The sequence below is a fragment of the Lemur catta genome, chromosome 6 (assembly GCF_020740605.2).
Source record: "Lemur catta isolate mLemCat1 chromosome 6, mLemCat1.pri, whole genome shotgun sequence".
In the NCBI taxonomy this organism is placed as follows: Eukaryota; Metazoa; Chordata; class Mammalia; order Primates; family Lemuridae; genus Lemur; species Lemur catta.
This window is the reverse complement of record NC_059133.1, coordinates 38,048,449-38,069,103: the sequence shown is the minus strand read 5'-3', so window position 1 is coordinate 38,069,103 and position 20,655 is coordinate 38,048,449. Positions and strand designations below refer to the sequence as shown.

The 20,655-nt window shown below is 33.0% G+C and overlaps 1 protein-coding gene across 6 annotated transcripts in view; it reads right to left on the bottom strand.

Annotated features, from left to right (window-relative positions):
• The window catches only part of OSBPL8 (oxysterol binding protein like 8), a 148,320-nt gene that overhangs the window by 47,986 nt on the left and 79,679 nt on the right, over window positions 1-20,655 (bottom strand). Inside the window, exon 1 of one of the 6 annotated variants that reach the window (XM_045553335.1) lies at window positions 5,560-6,327. The exons of the other annotated variants lie outside the window; for them this stretch is intronic. Coding sequence (XP_045409291.1) covers window positions 5,560-5,704 — 145 coding nt within the window. The 5' untranslated portion in view covers window positions 5,705-6,327. Of the gene's footprint in view, window positions 1-5,559; window positions 6,328-20,655 lie in introns of those variants that run through there. 6 annotated transcript variants of the gene reach the window in all.

Sequence of the window (20,655 nt, the reverse complement as noted above, 5' to 3'; positions counted from 1 at the left end):
TAAAATATGCATTTAAGGCTACATGTTTCCCTCTAGTCACTATTTTAGCTATATACCACAAGTTTTGAAATGCGATGCTTTCATAATTGTTCAGGTCTTTTTTGAATTCCCACTTTGATTTCTTCTTTGATCCATGGGGCATTTAGAAGTATATTTCTGAATTTCAAACAAATGAATTTTCTATAGATCTTTTTGTTATAGATTTCTAACATAAATAAGGTCAGATAATACGTTCTAAATAATTTCAATAACTTAGAACTTGTTGAAACTTACTTTATAGCATAGCATATGGTCAATTTTTATAAATATACCATATGTATTAGATAAGAAGGTATATTCTACAATTGTGTTATAAATTTCTATATATGTCCATCAATACAAATTGACAGAGCTCAATTTTGACAGTATTTACTGATTTTGTCCTTTTTCCCCCCCATTCCCCCTCCCCCACCACTTTTCTTTATCCTTTTATATTTAGATGTATTTCTTGTAACAGCACAGTATTGGATTTTTTTTTAAAAACCTAATCTTTAGCTCACTAACACTTAATATAATTGCTGACTTATCCAGGTTTATATTTATCATCTTATTTTGAGTTTTCCACTTGTTCCTCTTATACTTTATTGGTTTTAGCATCAATATCCATTACATTTTCCCATATAGTCTTTGCTTTTTATTTCTTCTCACAACTTAGACCTCCAACTGAAGTCACTCTCTTTTTGCCTGAAGTACATCTGTTAGATTTTCCTTTAGTGAAGGAGTCCTGGCAGTAATACTTTCCCCATTGTTTGTCTGAAATATCTTTATTTTGCTTTCATTCTCGAAGAATTTTTTTTTTAAAAGAGACATACAATTTTACATAGGCAATTATTTCTTTTTAGGACACTGAAAACATCCTTCCAGTCCCTTCTGGCTTCTACTGTTTCACTTGAAAAGTCAAATAGGAGTAAGTTTAACTATCACACATGGGAAGGAAATCTGGGATTGTTTTCCCCCTCTGTCTTTGATGTTTCTAGGTTTCACTATGATATGTTTATGGGCAAGTAAGTGTCTCTTTACTTACGCTGTTTGGAATCACTTGGCTTCTTGAGAATTTGTGGATTGGCATTTTTCATCAGTTCTAGAAAAGTATTAGCCAATAAAAAGATTGTTTTTGTCCCATTTTCTCTATTTCTTACACTTATGACTGGAAAAAAATACATGCCAGATCTTTTCCCTTTTTTCTCCATGTCTCAATCTCTCTACTCTATTTTTTCACCTTTTTTCTCTCCCTGCCACATCCTGAATAATTTCTTCTGACCTATCTTCCTCTTCTGGTTCTATCTTTGTCTGTACGTCCAAACTACTACAAATATGTCCACTGAATTTTTAATTTTGGTTATTGTGTTTTATTTCATTTCTAAAATTTCTGTCCTATTATTTCTCATAACTGTGAGCTATTTTTTATAATTTCATGTTTTTTAAGTTCTTATTTTGAAGTTTGTCTTTATTTTTTTAAAAACAGAGTCCATGTTTGATCATTCTAATACCTGAAAAGCCTCACAGGCCTTTTTCTTGTCTGTTGTTTCAGTTATTTCACATTTATGCTTTATTTTCTTATACATCTGATTATTTTTGATTTGTGTACTGACAGCTGACTTTGAAAATTTATTTATAGTAATAACTTGAGGTCCAGAACAAAAAGGCCTTTCTCCAAAATATTCTGTTTCTTATTTAACTTATATAATCCACAGGAATATCTTTCAGGTATTTTATTTTATTGAAGCCAAATACCTTCCAAATGGCCACTAAGTAGCTAAGTCAGGATTTGAAACCATGCAGTCTAGCTCCATTTTTCACTCTGCAACATACATTCAGGCTGGCTCCTATATTTTCTGTGGTTAAAGAAGCCTATAATAATAGCAGATATTCAGAATATGAACATTTAGAATGACGGATGGCAAACCATTCAATCAACTAAAAAATAACAATGAATTCATCTTATAAATATAGTGTACCAACTATGTACATTGCACTAAATGTCAGGGATTAAAAACATGAAAAAACACTGCTCCCTATCATTCCTTCTTTTAAAAAGGTTACTGTTTATAAAGAAGCCAGGTAGTCAAACAAAAATAATACAGTAAGATAACTGCTTATAAGGAAGAGGGTGGAATACTTAAGAGAATAAGCTGTGGAGTCAGACTACCTGACTTTCAACATAGGCACTACCATTCACTAGCTGTATGACCCTGGGCAAGCTACATAAACCCCAGTGGTTCAGTTTCTCTACAGGGGAAATGCAAGAAATGATATAGCATTAAAGTTTGAAGCATAAGAGTGCTATAGTATTCTCTTCATAAGGAGAGAAAATTTAATACTTTTTGGAAATGCTTTTAATGATCAAAACAAATTTAAAAAAGAATTTCCTAGTTATAGCTCCACTAACCAAAACAAAAACAAGCAAAAATATTAATGACATTTAACTTGGTTTTTAAAAAAAGTCTGTCATATTTTTGTTTTAATCTTTTCATCTGGGGAGTAGTCACAGACTCACAATAATTCCAGTGACTATAATTCTTCCATCAAGTAATTGTATAACTATGGCAAAGTTCTTTAACTTCCAAGGGCTTCAGTTTCTCATCTACAAATAAATTCTACATTAGATAATTTCTTGTATAAGTACACAGGGATTACTTTTCCCTGCAGTGCGATGGAATATTATCCTGGAATAAATTAGCATTCTACCCATAACTTCTAATTTGTTAACAAAATACAAGTACTATCATCCTTGATGAAGTATAACATTTTTATATACTTCAGTAATAAACCTGGTTCATTAATGTTTAGATATAACAAAGCAATTTTATGCTGCTTCAGTCTTGTTAAAATGAGATATACATTTCTACAAATGTAGATTTAATAGGTATCTAAAAAATAAATATAGAATTAATACAATAATTATAATCCACATAGCCAAGAACCATGAAATTGTATGGAAAAAAATGAACCAAGAAATTATATGGAAAAAAATCTGAGAGGTTAAAATATACTAAAGAAGAATCTATGTACTAAAGCTCACAGGTGACTACAGATGTTCTTTCTATTTGCTCAGATTTTATTTACTTCGATTTTTAGGTTCTGTTCTAGAGATTGCTACAATGAGCATATCTAGAAGTAATAGCTGAGATTAAGAGGAAGGATAGGTAATCAGACATGGCTTAAAACAAAACAAAACAAAACAAAACACACATTGCATCATGATGTCACTATGAGTACATGGGCAGGGGTGCCATCTTTCTATTATAGTATATCATAAATAAAAAATTTATAACAATATATTTCTTAAGATAAAAGTAACAAAAAAAAATTTGCTAAGGAAAACTAAAACAAAAAAAGGGTGTGCTCAAAGTGGTAAGACAAAGATATCTTTAAATATAACCAATAAATACATCATTTGAGGCCAGGAGTTTGATACCAGCCTGGGCAACACAGTGAGACCCTGTCACTACAAAGAAATTAAAAAATTAATTAGCCAGGCATGGTGGCACGCATCTGTGGTCCCAGCTACTTGGGAGGCTGAGGGGGGAGGACTGCTTAAGCCCAGGAATTCGAGGCTACAGTGAGCTATGATCACACCACTGCACTCTAGCCTGGGTGAAAAGAGCAAGACGCTGTCTCTTAAAAAAAAAAAAAAAATCACTAATGTAGCACAAATCTTTCCTTCTCTACTGGTGTCAGATAGTAAATACATCTAAAATAACTTTTTCACTGCAACAATGAACTATCTGCGAAGAAATTAGATGTATTTTTCACTTTTAACTTGAACACATGACAAAAAGCAACTTCTTTGAAGTACTTAATTCCATTATACTTCTTAGCTGATAAAACAAAGCAGATATTTTAGAGAGCTTTTTATCATAGTTGGTTGTACTAAGGAGAGTATGGAGTCATTCTGATGAATATGATTTTCTGTATTTCAAGAATTAGGAAACAAAGCAAACCCTTTACTTTTCTATCAAAACAAATCCATCCAAGATGACTTTCAATATATTCTTTGACAAGACAAACTGACAATTTTATCTTTAATTGCCTAATTAATACTAAACTTTTAAAAAGAAGTTTTATATTGTTTATCAAGGTCTCATGAATATGTTTTAATACTAAGTAGACTTGTGGCATGAAGGTCAGCAAACTGCATGTGCTAGCAAGCTTGTCTTAAAAAATACAAATAAGGTAACAAACAGAGAAATGTAACTAAGTCTCATTATAAAAGCAAAGAGAACATTTAACAATAAAAAATTTCAGTATGTTGTATCTCAAAGCTATTTCTAATAATGACAAACACTACAATTTACACCATTCAAAACATAAGAAAGAACCATGATAGCAACTGTGCTACCCTAAGAAGACTAAATACGGATTATGAATGCTATTTAAAGCTTATTCTACTTAGGCACAGTTCAGGACTATGATTTCCCATTCTTTTGTGAAACACTGGTAGAAAAGAAATCAGTAAATTTATAATAATTTATTTAATTGCCCAGGTGAACACTTTCTATAAGATGTTTTACTATCGCAAAGGAATGTATATACTGCCTATCAGCATAAATATTCACAAAAAGTCAGGAATAAAGGTTAGTGTGAAAATAAGAAATTTAATTCAAATTCAACAAAATGTAAGTGTCAGAAAAAAGATGTAAGTGGTTAAAGCAAGTGCCAATTTCAATCAATATTTCTTTGCCATGAGTATTAAAGAATATTTTTAAAATAAAAATATAACCTTGAAAGAGTAAATATAACCATGTAGCAGTTTAAAAATTTGAAAGGAAAACAAAAGATTATGCATATTTAAAAACATTCAAATATGTGCCACAATTTCAAATAAAAGATCAAGTTGTATCTACATCTCATTGGTCAATTGTTTAGTGCCTAAGTCATAGCTGCCAAATGCCTAATTTCATGTAATAAATGTTACCTTAAAAATCATAACATTTTCTTAGCAAAAAATTAATTGCACACAAATACATCTACAACAAAAACAATGGTATTTTAAAAATTATACTTAGGCAGAAAACTTCACTTTAGTCAGGCATTGAGATAAAAGTTTAAGATAATGAAGTAGTAAGATTAAGGTTGACATTAGACATCAATTTTAATATAGCTATTATTTTTCAGAAAATAGCCAAATATCTATATTAAACATCCAGGTTTCATTTGGTAAGACCTCAGAGCAATATGTTTATTTATAGAATTTTGCATTTCTCTCAAGTCCAGAAAGGTTTTAATTTTATTAAAGGGTCATAATATTTATTTCTATAAAGCAAAAATTTATGCCAGAAGCACTCAAGATTCCTACTTTAATGAATCATTCATTAGTTCTCAAGTTTTAGCTGAAGAGACTGTGAGAGAAAATATGGAAAAGCCAAGCCGTGTAGCAGCAGTTACTGAAACCTAAGCTTTCACTATAGAATTGTCTTGTTTAAATGAAAGCAGCTTTAAGATGTTAAAATGCCTGGTTTATTTTAATGAGAAGTCTTCAAGAAATTTAGACAAGAATGCAAGATTAAACAAACAAACCTGGCAACGAAGGAGAAAGTTCATTGTATCCTCCAAATGAAGCATTCCGGACAAGCTTTCGGCCATCAGTCCGTGGAGGAAATAAAACAGGCGAAACCCCAGTGTATGAAGAAAATCTACGTTGCTGTGAGCTCTCTTCTTTCATGGCTTAGAAGATCTCTTTAATGCATATACTCACCCAGAGGCTAATTAGACCAATATGGCAAAGACAGGCTTTTCTCTCACAGCCAAATGTAGCAAAACCCACCAGCACAAACAAAGGACACACACATTTAACAGCAAAGGAGAAGGACCAGAGACTGTCAAATCAGCAATAAACAGATAGAGAAAGAGACTGACAGAGAAGGCATTAAGCCATGGTGCTGATTTTTTTTAAATGAACTGATAAACAGAAAGGCTTTTCCACTAATGTTTTACCTTTTTATCAAACCAGTAACGCCCTGCACTGAATTGCTGTTTTAGGAAAACAAAGCAAGATCAATAGTTAGCAATTCAAGATGAAGTAATAACGTCGTTTTCTCTTCTCTTCTCTTCTCAAAAATGGAACCCTTTTATCACATTCATTATGTTTTTGTAGTATCTGTCCACACTTCCCACCTCTTCTGACTCTTTCCTTTCCAGCTTTTGCTTATTTCAAAAATGGATATAAACATAACATTTTTTATCTTTCCCAAAGCTTCTAGATTTATATCTAATCTATTGCTTGCCTCAGCCATGATTAAAAATTCATAACAAAGATATTCTTTCAAGTACAATTCTGATGGATTCCAACAGTTAAAGCACAGAACATTTAAGCTTTACCTCTAGCAGAGATATGAGTCATTAAGACAGTGTTAATGCAAACCAATCAACAAAGAAGATTAAAATAACACCATAAACTGTATGCTCTAACACATGTTCCCTTAAAACAGATATGAGCTGCTACAGTTCCTGTTCATTATATATTGAAACTTTTCAAAATACATAATCTACCAATGAGTATTTTCCGCTTCAAACTTACCTATTTAAAAAAAAGCAACTTACTTATCATAGTAGCAAATGGAAATACCTTTCTTTAGTATGGTTGAAACTAAGTGACTGGTATGATCCCCCAGATCACTAAATCGAACAGGTACTTTACTATTTCCAAAATGATATACTATACATGTCTTTATGTCAAAGAGATATTAAATTCCCAAAAGATATTAAATTGCAAAGAATTTAAAATTCCAAAGAATTCTTTAATTATAGTAAAATTTATTTACCTTATTCTATCTAAATTCAAATTAAAAAGCTCTACCGAATTGCTGTTTATATGTCTTATACTGATTTTTCTAATCATAATTCTTACTTTCAACCTGAAAATACACCCACTCACCCAGATGACAACTGATTCAGTTACAACTTAGTGGTTTATTTTTATAGATATCTTACAATAAGATCTCAGTTTCCTTCCTCACTATGCATATATTAATACTTCAAGGCTGGTTCTCCATTCATACAAAATGACATCCCATATAATCTAAAACTATTTCTCTTTACTAGAAAATACAATTTAAAAATATTTGATTTCTTATACATGACATATTCTTTTTTGGGCAAAGGAGTGCCTTTCTTTTGAAATTCCCTAATATTAAAAAAGAACTAATTATAAAATTTCATTTCTACTTTGTCACCAAAGAGACCAACTACATAGATTATCTCTGATCTACAGGCTCTTTTCATATTAAAATGGTAGACATCCAGAGGCAAATATCATAAAAGGTAATAAGACTCTCTAGAATATGCTATATGACTGGAGAAAATGTCCACCCTTAATTTTTCTTTCTATACAGCTAAAAGATCAGGACTGGAGAAGGTATCTTACTGTAATATCAGAACATTAATTAGTTGTCTGGACAAGTTCCAGACCATCTCTATTTTAAAAAAAGATGAATGGCAAACATGGCTGATATTTTCAAATTATCTAATTTGGTACTTGGAAAGCACATTTAAATTACATAAAGTTCCATATGCATACTCATGATAAAATATGTTGGATTAAATTACAATGAAAATATTGTAAGAGTTATATATATTATCTTAAATCCCAAATAATAAATCTAGGCTCTAAGATTTTATTAATAAAATCCTTAAAGCAGGAAGAAGAGATGGAGAAAGATCAAGACATCATTAAAAGTAAAACTCAACCAAAAAGAATTTTAAAAAGTGCTATGTCCAAACACATAGAGAACCACTACTCTATAAAATGAATTAAACATCTGAAAATTGTACTACACAAATTCAGCAGTAAGTGTCCCTACAGAACATACAATTTAAATAATATAGTTAACACTCCGGAGCAGCTCAGACTTAGTAAACAAGTCTATTAGTAACCTGAAAAGGACATATAAATTGAGATGGGGGATAATAACATTTGCTTTAAAATAGAAAACACAACAGTAAGGCTTTCTGTCAATTTTCATCCTCTAATAGAGCCAAGTAGTTTCTTAACTGTAGTTAGTAAAATCTCATTGGCGACTATACAGCTTGAAGATTACACAAAGCAATCTTACTATCCTACATTTTCTCAGAAAACATCTCTGTAGATTCTCCATTACCAGCATTAAATAAGTTCTCAACATAAAAGCACATGTATATACACATACAAAATTAAAAGATAGATAGCACTCTTCTCCATATATCCATATTCAACTGCAAGAAGTGTAAGACAGTACTTTCCTCTGGATAAAAAAGTTCTTTATAATATCATATATATATATGTATATATATAATCATTCAATAAAAACTTAGTGAGTACCAACTATGTGTTAGGAACTATGTTAGGCACAAGAGAGCTATGAATTTAATAGTCTCTAGTTTCTGCTTTTATTGAGCTTTTAGTATGTGTAAGTACATTCATTTTAAGTTGACTGAAATAGAGCCTATTCCCACAAAATAACTGTTAAATGAGGTGCTTAGATTTCTAATACAGTTCATAAAAATCTACTTAACTGAAAATCTACTAAACTAATAGTACCTATGATGTAGCCATCACAATATTACCTCATAATTATAGAGTAAATATATTTCCCTAAGAGTTTCTCATGTATGTTCTCAAAAGATTCAAAAAACAATGTGACATACAAAAGGAGTATCCTTGTTTTATAGATAAGGTAATCAGCTGAGAAACATAAGTTCGAAGTCACATAGTAAATGAGCAATAGAGCCAAGATTAGAATCCAGCCATGGAAATAGTGTCTACTTTTCCTCTCCTTTCCCTCAGTCAGCCAACACAAATGCCAGCATCAAGCATTTTTTGGTAAGGTGAGACAGAAAGGCAAGGGATAAAAAAGATAGTACCAGCTGTGACTTGGCTTTCAACCTCACTCTATCACAGTCTGGAGGGAGTCCTGCCTGCCCAGGGACCCACCTAGTGGAAATCATGCCTACTGGCAGTTCTGGTAACAGGCCCACTGACTTTGGGCCCAACTGCAGCTCCTGAAATAGCCCTGTGACCCAGCTCCAGCCCTGCTCTAGACCACAGCCCCAAAGACAGTCCTGCCTGCCCAGTGACCAGGTGAAGAATCCAGTGGAGGCATATCCATCTGCACCCCTCATAACAGACCTACCATCTGCAGAACTGACTTAGGCCCTGGAAGTAGCCCCATAACATGGCTCTAGCCCTGTTCAACTGTAAGCCCAAGAACCAGGCAGGAACCACACCCACCCATGGCCCTGGTCCACCAAGCACAGACCTGACTATTCAGCAGCAGCAACATGACCCAGCTCCAGTCCTGCTCAATCACCATGACAGAGGCAGGACCATGGGTCCAAGAAAACAGAAGGTTTTTACCTGATGAATCTATAAAGACTGGAAGAGGCATCTGCTCCTTCAAATGCAGACACTAACACAAGTCTACATGAATTACAAATAATCAGAGAAGCAGGACATCACCAAACAAAACAAATAATGCTCTAGTAACTGATCTTAAAGAAATGGATATTATGAATTGTTTGACAAAGAATTCAAAGTGAGTGTCTGAAGAAAGCTCAATGAAGTTTAAGAGAATACAGAAAACCTAAAAAAATTAGGAAAACAATATACGAACAAAACGAGAAGTTTCATAAAGAGATAGAAACCATAAAATATGAACCAAACAAATTCTGGAACTAAAGAATACAATAACTGCATTAAAATAAATTCAACAGAGAGTCAATAATGCAGAAGAATCAGTGAACTCGAAGATAGGACATTTAAATTAGCTAGATAGAGGAACAAAAAGAAAAAAGAATGAAAAAGAGTGAAGAAAGCATTCAGGACTTACAGAATGCCATCATGAGAACCTATTCACAAATTGTTAGAGGTTTAGAAAAAGCAGAGAAAGTAATGGGCAAAGGATTTTTTTCAAAGAAATAATGACACAAAACTTCCCAATCTGGAAAGAAAAATGAACATCCAGGCCCATGAAGTCCAAAAAACCCTAAATAGATTAAACATAAAGAGATCTTCACTGAGTCACGTTACAATTAAACCATGTCAAAAGTCAAAGACAAAAAGAAAATTGTGAAAGCAGCAAGAGAAAAGCAAATAGTAATAAAATGGTCAACTCAACAGGAAGATAGATTATACATATATGTACACCCAACATCAAGGCACCTAAATAAATAAAGCAAATATGGACAAATCTGAAGGGAGAAATAGACAGCAATGCACTAATAGCAGGACATTTCAATACCCCACTTTCTGTAGTGGACAGATCAAAACAGAAAATCAAAAGGAAACAGCAGAACCGAATAACACTATAGACCAAATGGACCTAACAGACACACACAGAATTTTCCACACAACAGCAGAAGAATACACATTCTTTTTAAGTGCAAATGAAACATTCTCCAGGATAGATTACACGTTAGGTAACAAAACAGCCCTAACAAATTTAAAAAGATCAAAACTATATCAAGTATCTTTTTTCATCACAAAGAAATGAAACCAGAAATCAATAACTGTAAGAAAACAGGAAAATCATAAGTATGTGAAAACTAAATAACACACTCTTCAATAACCACTGAAACAAAAAGGAACTCAAAGAGGCATTTTTTAAATAAAGACAAACAAAAAACCTAATTTACCAAAACTCATGGGCTGTAGCAAAAGCAGTACTAAGAGTTCATAGTGACAAATGCTTACATTAAAAAAGAAATACCTCAAAGTATCTAAACACCTCAAGTAACTAGAAAAAGAACAAACTGAAACCCAGAGTTAGTGGAAGGAAGGAAAAAATAAGAATCAAAACAGAAATAAATGAAATAGAAAATAAAAAAACAATAGAAAAAAATTAACAAAACTAAAAGTTGTTCTGAAAAAATAAAATTGACAAACTCTTAGCTAGACTAAGAAAAAGGAGTAGATTCAAATAAATAGAAATAAAAGAACAATCATTTTATTTCTGATGCCTCAGAAGTAAGGAAAAGGGACCATTATGAACAATTATGCACCAAGAAATTGAATAATCTAGAAGAAATAGATAAATCTCAAGAAACATGCAACCTACCAAACTGAATCAAGAAGACATAGAAAGCTTAAATAGGCCGACAACAAATAAGAAGGTCAAATCAGTAACCAAAAGCCTCCCAACAACAAAAAAGCCCAGAATCAGATAGCTTCATGGGTAATTTCTACCAACCACTCAAAAAAGAATTAATGCCAATCCTTCTTAAACTCTTCCAAAAAACAGTAGAGGGAACACTTCCAAACTCATTTTATGAGGCCAGCATCACCCTAATACCAAAGCCAGACAAAGACTCCACAAGAAGAGAAAACTACAGGCCAATATCCCTGATGAACAAATGCAAAAATCCTAAATAAAATACTTGGAAACAGAAACTAACAGCACATTAAAAGGATCATACACTACAATCAAGTGGAATTTATGCCTTGTATGAAAGGATGGTTCGACATATACAAATCAATCAATGTAATACACCACCTTAATAGAATGAAACATAAAAACTATGTGATCATTTCAGCAAATGCAGAAAAGCATTTTAAAAAATTCAACATCCATTCACAATAAAAACTCTCAACAAAATACATATGGAAGGAACTCACCTCAACACAATAAAGACCCTATAAGAAATGCTCACTGCTAATATCATAAACAATGGGGAAAAACTGAAAGCATTCTTTCTAAGATCCAGTACAAGGCAAGGATGCCTGCTCTCACTACTTCTATTCAACCTAGTACTAGAAATCCTAGCCAGAGAAATTAGACAACAAAGAGAAATAAAAGGTGACCAAATTGGAAAGAAAGAAGTAAAGCTGTGCCTGTTTGCAGATGACATGATCATATATGTAGAAAACCCTAAAGAAAAAAAAAACTATTAGAACTAATAAATTCAGTAAAGTTGCAAGATACAAAAATTAGTAGCATTTCTATAAACAAGCTATTTAAAAAGGAAATCAGAAAAACAGTCCCATTTATTATACAATAGAAACAAAAAGAATACTTAGGAATAACCTAACCAAAGAGGTGAAAGACTTATATGCTGAAAATTATAATACATTGATGAAGGAAGTTAAGACACAGAAGAATGGAAAGACACTCCATTTTCATGGATTAGAAGAATGAATATTGTTAAAATATCCATACTATCCAAAGAGATCTACAGATTCAATGCAATCCCTATCAAAATCCCAATGGCAGTCTTAAAAAAAAACACAAAAAATGCTAAAATTCGTATGGAATCACAATGACCCGGAATAGCCAAAGCAATCTTGAGCAAGAACAAAAACAAAGCTGGAGGTAGTACACTTCCTTATTTCAAAATATATTATAAAGCTACAGTAATCAAAATAGTATGGTATTGGCATAAAGACAGACATACACCAATGGAACAAAATAGAGAGCCCAGAAATAAATCCACACATTTATGGTTAACTGACCTTCAACAAGGGTCCCAAGAACACATAATGGGGAAAAGATAGTCTCTTCAATATGTGGGGCTGGGAAAACTGGATATTCACATGCAGAAGAAATCAATTTGACCCTTACCCTATGCCATATGCAAAAATCAATTCAAAATGGATTAAAGACTTAAATATAAGAGTGTAAACCACAATGTTGAAATGAAGTGTAGATAGTACACATCTTTTTCTTGTTCTGGATTCCAACTTCACAAGGTTAAGAAAAGTTCTCTTCTACTCCTAGCTTATTAAGAGTTTTTATCATGAACGGATGTTAAAATTTTAAAATATGTTTTCTCTGTTAGTAGGATGATGATATAAGTTTTTCTTCTTTAATTTGTTAGTGTTAAGTGAAAAATCATAGATTTTCTAACATCAAACCCATCCCTGAATTCCTGGAGCAACCCTAATGTGGTTATAATGTTTATCTGCTAGATTCAGTTTGCTAATAATTTCTGAATTTCTGCATCTAGGTTCACGAGCAAGAACGTTGCATAATTTTTCCCTCCTACAATGTCCTCGTCTGCTTTTCATATACATGCCTCATTTAGGAAATGTTTCTTTTTCTACTTCCTTAATTCTAAAATGTCATCAACTACTAGATACATCTGTGCCTTCAAAAAAGGTCACAAAATATGGGGGAGGTGGAGAGATTGATGGCAATTATAAGATGTGTAGCACAAATAACAAATTCAGAAATGATATAAAAGTGTTTAACAACAAGGATGACCAAAAGGGATTGTAAAACACCATCAATTGAAGACTCAATACAATTTCAGAAATGACAGAATGTGTGTCAGTGGGGAGAATGCTTTTTAGAATTAATACAGTACTAATGTGAGACTGAAAATTTTTTTCTCCCTAAATACTTGGTAGAACTTGTTTGTAAACCTACCTGGACTTTATGTTTTCTTTATAAAAGTAATCTATATTATTAATTAGGTCACTTTAAAGAATATAAAAATCACTAGAATTTTCTAATTACTGAATCAGTTTTGGGAAGTAGTATTTTTCTAGAAATCTGTTCATTTTTCAAATATATTGGCTTAAAGTAGTTTATAACATTATCTTTTAAACATCTGCTTGTATCTTTATTTGTGTCCCCCTTTTCATTTTTTTATATTTCTTTTTTCCCCCTTAAGCTTGCCAAAGGCTTGATAATTTTATTAGCAATTTCAAACAACCAACACTGTCTTTCCTGATCTCAGATGCAGCTATTTTTTATTTAATTAATTTATTCTCTTTATAATTTCTTTCCTTCTACTTCAGGTTTATTCTATTATTCTTTTTCTAACTAAGTTCAAGGATTAATGTTTCAGCCTTCTTTCTTGTAAAATATTAGCATTAAGGCTATTATTTTTTAGATTTCCTGCTTGGGATTTGTGGGGCTTCCTTAATCAGAAGGTTATTATCTTTGATGAATTCTGAAATGTTCTCAGCATTATCTCTTTCAATTCTGCCTCTCACCCATTAAATTACATTCTATAACTGATAATTCCAAATGGCGTGGACTTTATACATCTGGATGGTGTAGGTAGTTTATGTGGATTCTGATGGTAGCTTGTTATTTCATGCATAATTGATTTCTCTGCATCGTGGCCAGCATTTAGTGTTGTCATTTTTGCCATTCTAATAGGTGCATAATAGTATCTTACTGCTGTTTTAATTGTTTCCTGATTTTTAATTATGAGCTCATGTGTAATTCATTAAGGTTTAAAATACTCTCCTCTAAAAAGAATTTGTGTTGATTCTTCCAGACACTTGTGTATACTAATAACCTAAGATGGTTTTAAACTAAACTGGGAGGTGTTTATGCCACACAGAGTATGAATTCTGACCTAAACCCACATGAATATGTGCTTGTGCTTAGGATTTCTCAAGAAAGAGTCCCCTCATTCCATCCAGAATCAAGACCAGTAAAGGCAAATACAACACCACAGTCTTCCTCTGCGGGCATGTTTTCCAGTTAATTAAGTATGCTACCCTTCAGGACTTCCAATTTTATGAACAGAGATCGCCAATTCAATTTTCCATCATTAATGGGCCATAGTCTTTCACTCTTTTCTCTTGCTAAAACCCAAGCTTTAGGTCTTCAGGAAGGAATCAGCAGACAACAGTCAGGACAAATGCTGGCTCCAGAGCTCATCACCTCTCTGGAGTCCCACTTTCTCAGTAATTCTGCCCCTCACATTAATTCTTTTATTTTAATGACAGTTCAGCTGCACTTCAAAAATAAATTTCTAAAACATTTTTATCCAGACTTTTAATGTCCTTATTAGGAAGGTTTTCTCTGAACACTTACTTTTTCATGCTACTGGAAGGAACAAAGTTCACTTACATGTTTTGATGATTCCTTATGTTTCTCTACTTATTTTCCTAAATTTCTCAATTACAAATTAAACTCATGAAAACAGGAGCTGAGAATATCATGTATGGTTTGTTCTTGCTGTCCAGTATAGAACTATGTACAAGCAGGATAAATAAAAGCTAGCTTGAGGCCAGGCGCGGTGGCTCACACCTGTAATCCTAGCACTCTGGGAGGCCGAGGTGGGTGGATTGCTCAAGGTCAGGAGTTCGAGACCAGCCTGAGCAAGAGCGAGACCCCCGTTCTCTACTAAAAAAAAAAAAATAGAAAGAAATTATCTGGACAACTAAAAATATATATAGAAAAAATTAGCCGGGCATGGTGGCGCATGCCTGTAGTCCCAGCTACTCGGGAGGTTGAGGCAGAAGGATCGCTTAAGCCTAGGAGTTTGAGGTTGCTGTGAGCTAGGCTGACGCCACGGCACTCACTCTAGCCCGGGCAACAAAGTGAGACTCTGTCTCAAAAAAAAAAAAAAAAAAAAAAAAAGCTAGCTTGATAAAGGAGACCATTGGAAAATCCTATATTCCGCAAGAAATATTTGTCTGCCTGTCACAAACCTCCTTCCTTCACCTGGAAAGAGATAAATTTGCTAAAATGTCACTGTTTCATTCTTAAATAAAATTTATATATGTTTAAATTTACAAAAACCATAGGAAAGTGCAAACAAAAGTTTCTATGAAGCTACTGTTTATTTTTTCTCAGAAATTATACAAATATTACTTGGTAAATTATACTGATATATTTTATTATATATTTATTAAAAATAAAGAAAGCCTGCCTCTCCATGCCTCAAATAACAAAAGGAAAATAATAGTAGTCAACTTTACAGATAAAACTTTTACCATTCTGGCTAAGGAGGAGAACTCAATCTCTCAGACTTCCAAAATTAAGAAGTTTAAATCCCAATAGAAAGAGCTGAGAAACTAGTACAGGTAATATTTAATAATCCTTTAATATTATCTTAAGTAAAAAATATATATATGTAAAAGACATTTATTTCAGGGAAAAAAATCCTTTAGTGTGCTTAAGGTTCATCTTTCTGCTTTGATAAAAAAGCAATTAATAAGGCCTGGCAAGAATAAGACAGACTCCCCTCATCTTTGTGAAGCTGCTTAAAACAATGCTGAATTATTCATTTTTACTTTTCAATAAATGTTTTTAAAGTATTTCAGCTTCCCGTGTAGAAGCATAGGAACAGTTAAATATAGATATCACAACATTTTATAAGAGATTTTAAAAACATTTTATTCTCTGAATCTACCAATTATAACATTTTATTATTTAATAGGTACTTCCATAGTTCTATGAAGCAACTACTACAATACAGGGAATTTCAAACCAGAAAAAAATATATATCTTAAGAAATAACTTGAAATCTAAACAACAGAAATCTAATGCATTAAGGAGTCAAAAACTCAGAAGAAGATTAGCATAACCTCTAAACCTCTAATTTTTACTATTTCTAAAGAAAACAACCTATGGCTGGAAACCAAAGAACAGCATTTAGGGGGTAAAAAAAGAAAGACAGTGGGGGGTGGGGATAAATACAAGTCCTCTTTCAGGCAAAACAATTTTCATGGAATATTAACACACTAAAAAATAAATACACACATGTTCAGAATTGATCTTAAAAATGTCTTACCAAGAAAGGAAGAATTACTTCGATTCATGGAGGAAAGTGACTTCTAAGTATCCTTCTATCTGTGAACCACTTAAATGAAAGTACTCTGTGTTAGTCAGCTGAGACTGTACCAGCAATTTCTAACACTATTACCCTGGGGAATCTGGTACATCTTCACACTAGTGAACTGTGTATCAAAGAAAATCCCCCTTTACTTTGAAGTTTTCTTTTAAGTTATGGATATAGATCCATCATGTCATTTTTAGTGATGCCAGAGCATTTAAAGTGAAGGTGCTTTGCAGGTTTAAGAGAATTTACAAAACTAAGAGTAGACATTTTAATTCAAGTCTATATAAACCAAGCATGGTCTAAGTTAATTTTGATAAAACTGATTAAGCAGGTAAAACTTTTTGTTTAAAAGGTTTCAAAATTTTAAACATTTAAAAACGAGTTTGAAATGGATTCATTCAAGTTTTGGCAAAGCAACATTATATATTCTCTCACAAAGCACTACAACTGAAAAGATGGGTTTAAAAAAATAAAAACATACATAATAGCTTTTTACAACCAAGAATGAAAGGTTAGCTACAAGATAAGTTATAGTATCTCATGAAGCTTCGATAACAATCTCAAACATGATACAGAGGGAACAGAGTATTTACCCATGAGACGAGCTACAATTTAGTCTCTAGGCTCCATTGGCATTGTCCTTATTTAAAAGCAAAGGAAGAAAAGGAGAAAACAAGCCTAATTAATCTACATGTCTCTTCCTTGATAAACAAATGACATATGTTAAGCTCAAACAAGTCAGCATAAAACAAATACCATCCTATTTATAACACCGTAATTGTACTTAAGTTAGAACTATTTTGAAGTAAACTGATATTAAGCCCTTGAATAAGGAAAAAATCTGGAAAATGCATAATTTTCAGAATAATGTGACTCACCATGATCTAAATATATAAGAAATAAAAAGTTATCTTGATGTGTTTGGGTTTAGTGAGGAGAGTAAGTCTCTCTAGCTGTTTAAAAAACAAAAAACAAACGACCCAGAAATGATGGAAGGAAATCATACTGTAAAAAACCTAAGAACTGTTTTTAAGAGATGATGACCTATATTAAGTCAGGACCTACATTGACCTACATGAATCAATATGCATGAGGCAGAATCAGCCAGAAAATAAGAACAATGAGAATGGATGAAAATCTTAATGGTAAGCAATACTTCACTTATTATATTTAAGGCATCTAACTCTTTGCAAAGCTGCTTGGAGAGATCACACATACATGTCATAACAATATAAAGCAGCACATTACAAAATCCCAAAAGCACTGACATGAGAATTTTGAAAATTCAGATAAGAGTATCACCTAAGAAAAGTTTTATAAAAGAGAAGACATCTAAACTGTATCTTCAAGAATGAAAAGTATTTGGATAAGCAAGGGGAAGGGACAAGGACATTTTCATAGTGGAAGACCAGGATAAATAAAAGAACAGTCTCACTGGGGAGGAGTGAGGACAGCCATCTAGTTATAGGTCCGTGGCCATGAGAAACACAACATAAAACTGGAAGAGTAGAGTAGAATCAGACATACTACAACTTTAGCCTTGACTATCAGATTATGGAAGCTGCAATTTATGCTCTTAATTGCTGTTTTCCACTTACTGGTCCAAATGTTGCTACCTTAGATATACCTGGAGAACTTTATAAACTCGCATCCTACTGAGCCTCACCCTAGAGATTCTGAAAGGATGGAGTGGAATCGGTATCTAAGCAATGCTCTCAGGTGATTCTCAGACACAACCAGACTTGGGTACCATTGCCCTAGGCAACAGAAAGCCATCACTTTTTTGAGAATAGGAGTAACATAAATGCAGGCATTAAACAAGCCTGAATAATAAAAAGTGGTATTTTCATTTATAATTTTTTATTTTTCTTTATATTATTTCCCTGAGAGATCTATTTCATAGGATCCATGTTTTCTCTGGCCACATACAACTATAAGAACCCCGATCCCATCATAATCTCACTGAAATACATAACAATTTTTTGTTTGGTTGCTTTTTTTTGTTGTTTAATAAAGATGGACCTGGTATATTGGAGGACAAGGTCCTAACAGCAGTCAGGAGGCTGTGGTACTATGTAGGCATGAAAGAGCAGATGAAGACCTGACCAAGAATGGTGATAGTAAGAATGAAAATGAGGAGAGAAATCAGAGCCCTGACACTATAAAACTTCTCAAAGAAATCACAGAAAACATTCTTTGCAACTTTAGCGTATGCAAAGATTTCTTTAATAGGAAAAAAACAACAATAACAAAGCTTGACTCACAGTAAAAAAATAGATAAATTGGGCCTCATCACAATTAAAAACATCTGCCCTTTGAAAGAAACCACTAAGAAAATAAAAAGCCATACCAAAACTGGAAGAAAACACAATACACATAACTATCAAAAGATGATACTAAAATATATTAAATAACACTTAAAACTCAGTAATAACATAAACAAGTCAATTTTTAAATGGGTAAAAATATAAACTGACACCTCACAAAAGATATAAAAGTGGCCAATGAGCATATAAAAAGAAGTTCTAAATGAGCCTCTAGAAGATGCTGAAGTACAGCAAAGGCTGAAATAGCCTTCAACCCAAACAGAATAATTTTTATTTAAAATAATAGTAATAATTATAATTATTATCATTACATCAGCTATCATGAGTGGCTATCACCTACCTGTTCTAAGTTTTTACACCTATTAACTCATTTTATACCTTATAAAAATCCTATGTGCTAAATATTATCTTCATTTTACCGATGACTGAAACATAATATATAAAAATGCATGAGTTCTTCATGACATGAAAAAAACTTTAAAAGGCAAAAAGGTCTGTGAACACTAGTAGAAGCAGACTTTATATCATCTCTGTAATCTAAAAACTGGTACTTACTTAGCAGGAAGCAAATATTCATTTATCCTGCCTTTCCTGCAGGAACTATATTTCAACATTTACCAAGTAGTGCTAAGATGAAGATCTCTTCTTTACAGAAAAAACTTCATTAACAAATGCAAAAAGAATGATACAATTAGAAAATCATCATTTTCAACTCCTAATATTATAAGTGATTTAGTTAATGATCATCAAAGGGTGTGAACTCTTTTGGTAAAAGGTGGACGGAGAACAGGATATTTGCAGGATGCCAAATATATCTTATCCATTTTTACTTTCAAGTCATAAGGGAAGAAAAGATGCAATGTACAATGAAGAGAATCAGGCTGTTGCCACCTGAAGCTACTGATCAATCTGACATCACTAACAGTAGGACAGTCAGATATCAGGTGAATTCTCATGTGATGCAGCATGAAGTACTACACACTCCCTCAAAGTATTCTTCCCAAAAATGTTCAACCTAGATGTAATCAAGCTTTTGCATTTAACTTCCAATTTACAAAAAATATAGAAGATAGAGAAAAAAATTGAACAATACTGCAATGAAGCAATCAAACAAATCCAAAAAGTCAAACACTATAGAGGACACTGGCCCAGTTTCTTAAAAAACTCAAAGGCCCAAGCGAAAACAAAAATAAACAAGGAGACACTTCAGGATAAAAGATGTAATGGCATAACGAAATATGATGTATGAACCTTATTTGGTTTCAACAAACCTGCTGAAAAAAACTTGGAGATAACTGGGGAAATGTAAATATGAACCAGGTGTTAGGTTAAGTAATTATCATTAATTTTGTTAGATGTAATAAAGGATTTATGGTTATGTAAGAAAATGTGCTTGGGCCATGCACAGTGGCTTAAGCCAGCACTTTGGGAGGCTGAGGTGGGAGAACTGTTTGAGGCTGGGAGTTTGAGACCAGCCTGGGCGACACAGTTAGACCCTGTCTCTACAAGAATAAAAAAATTAGCCAGGAGTGGTGGAGCATGCCTATAGTCCCAGCTACTTGGGAGGCTGAGTCAGGAGGATCACTTGAGCCCAGGAGTTTGTGAGCTATAATGATGCCACTGCATTCCACCCTGGACAACACAGTGAGACCCTGTCTCAAAATAATTTTTTTTTTTTTTTCTTGAGACAGAGTGTCACTTTGTTGCCCTGGCTAGAGTGAGTGCCATGGCGTCAGCCCAGCTCACAGCACCCTCAAACTCCTGGGCTTAAGGGATCCTACTGCCTCAG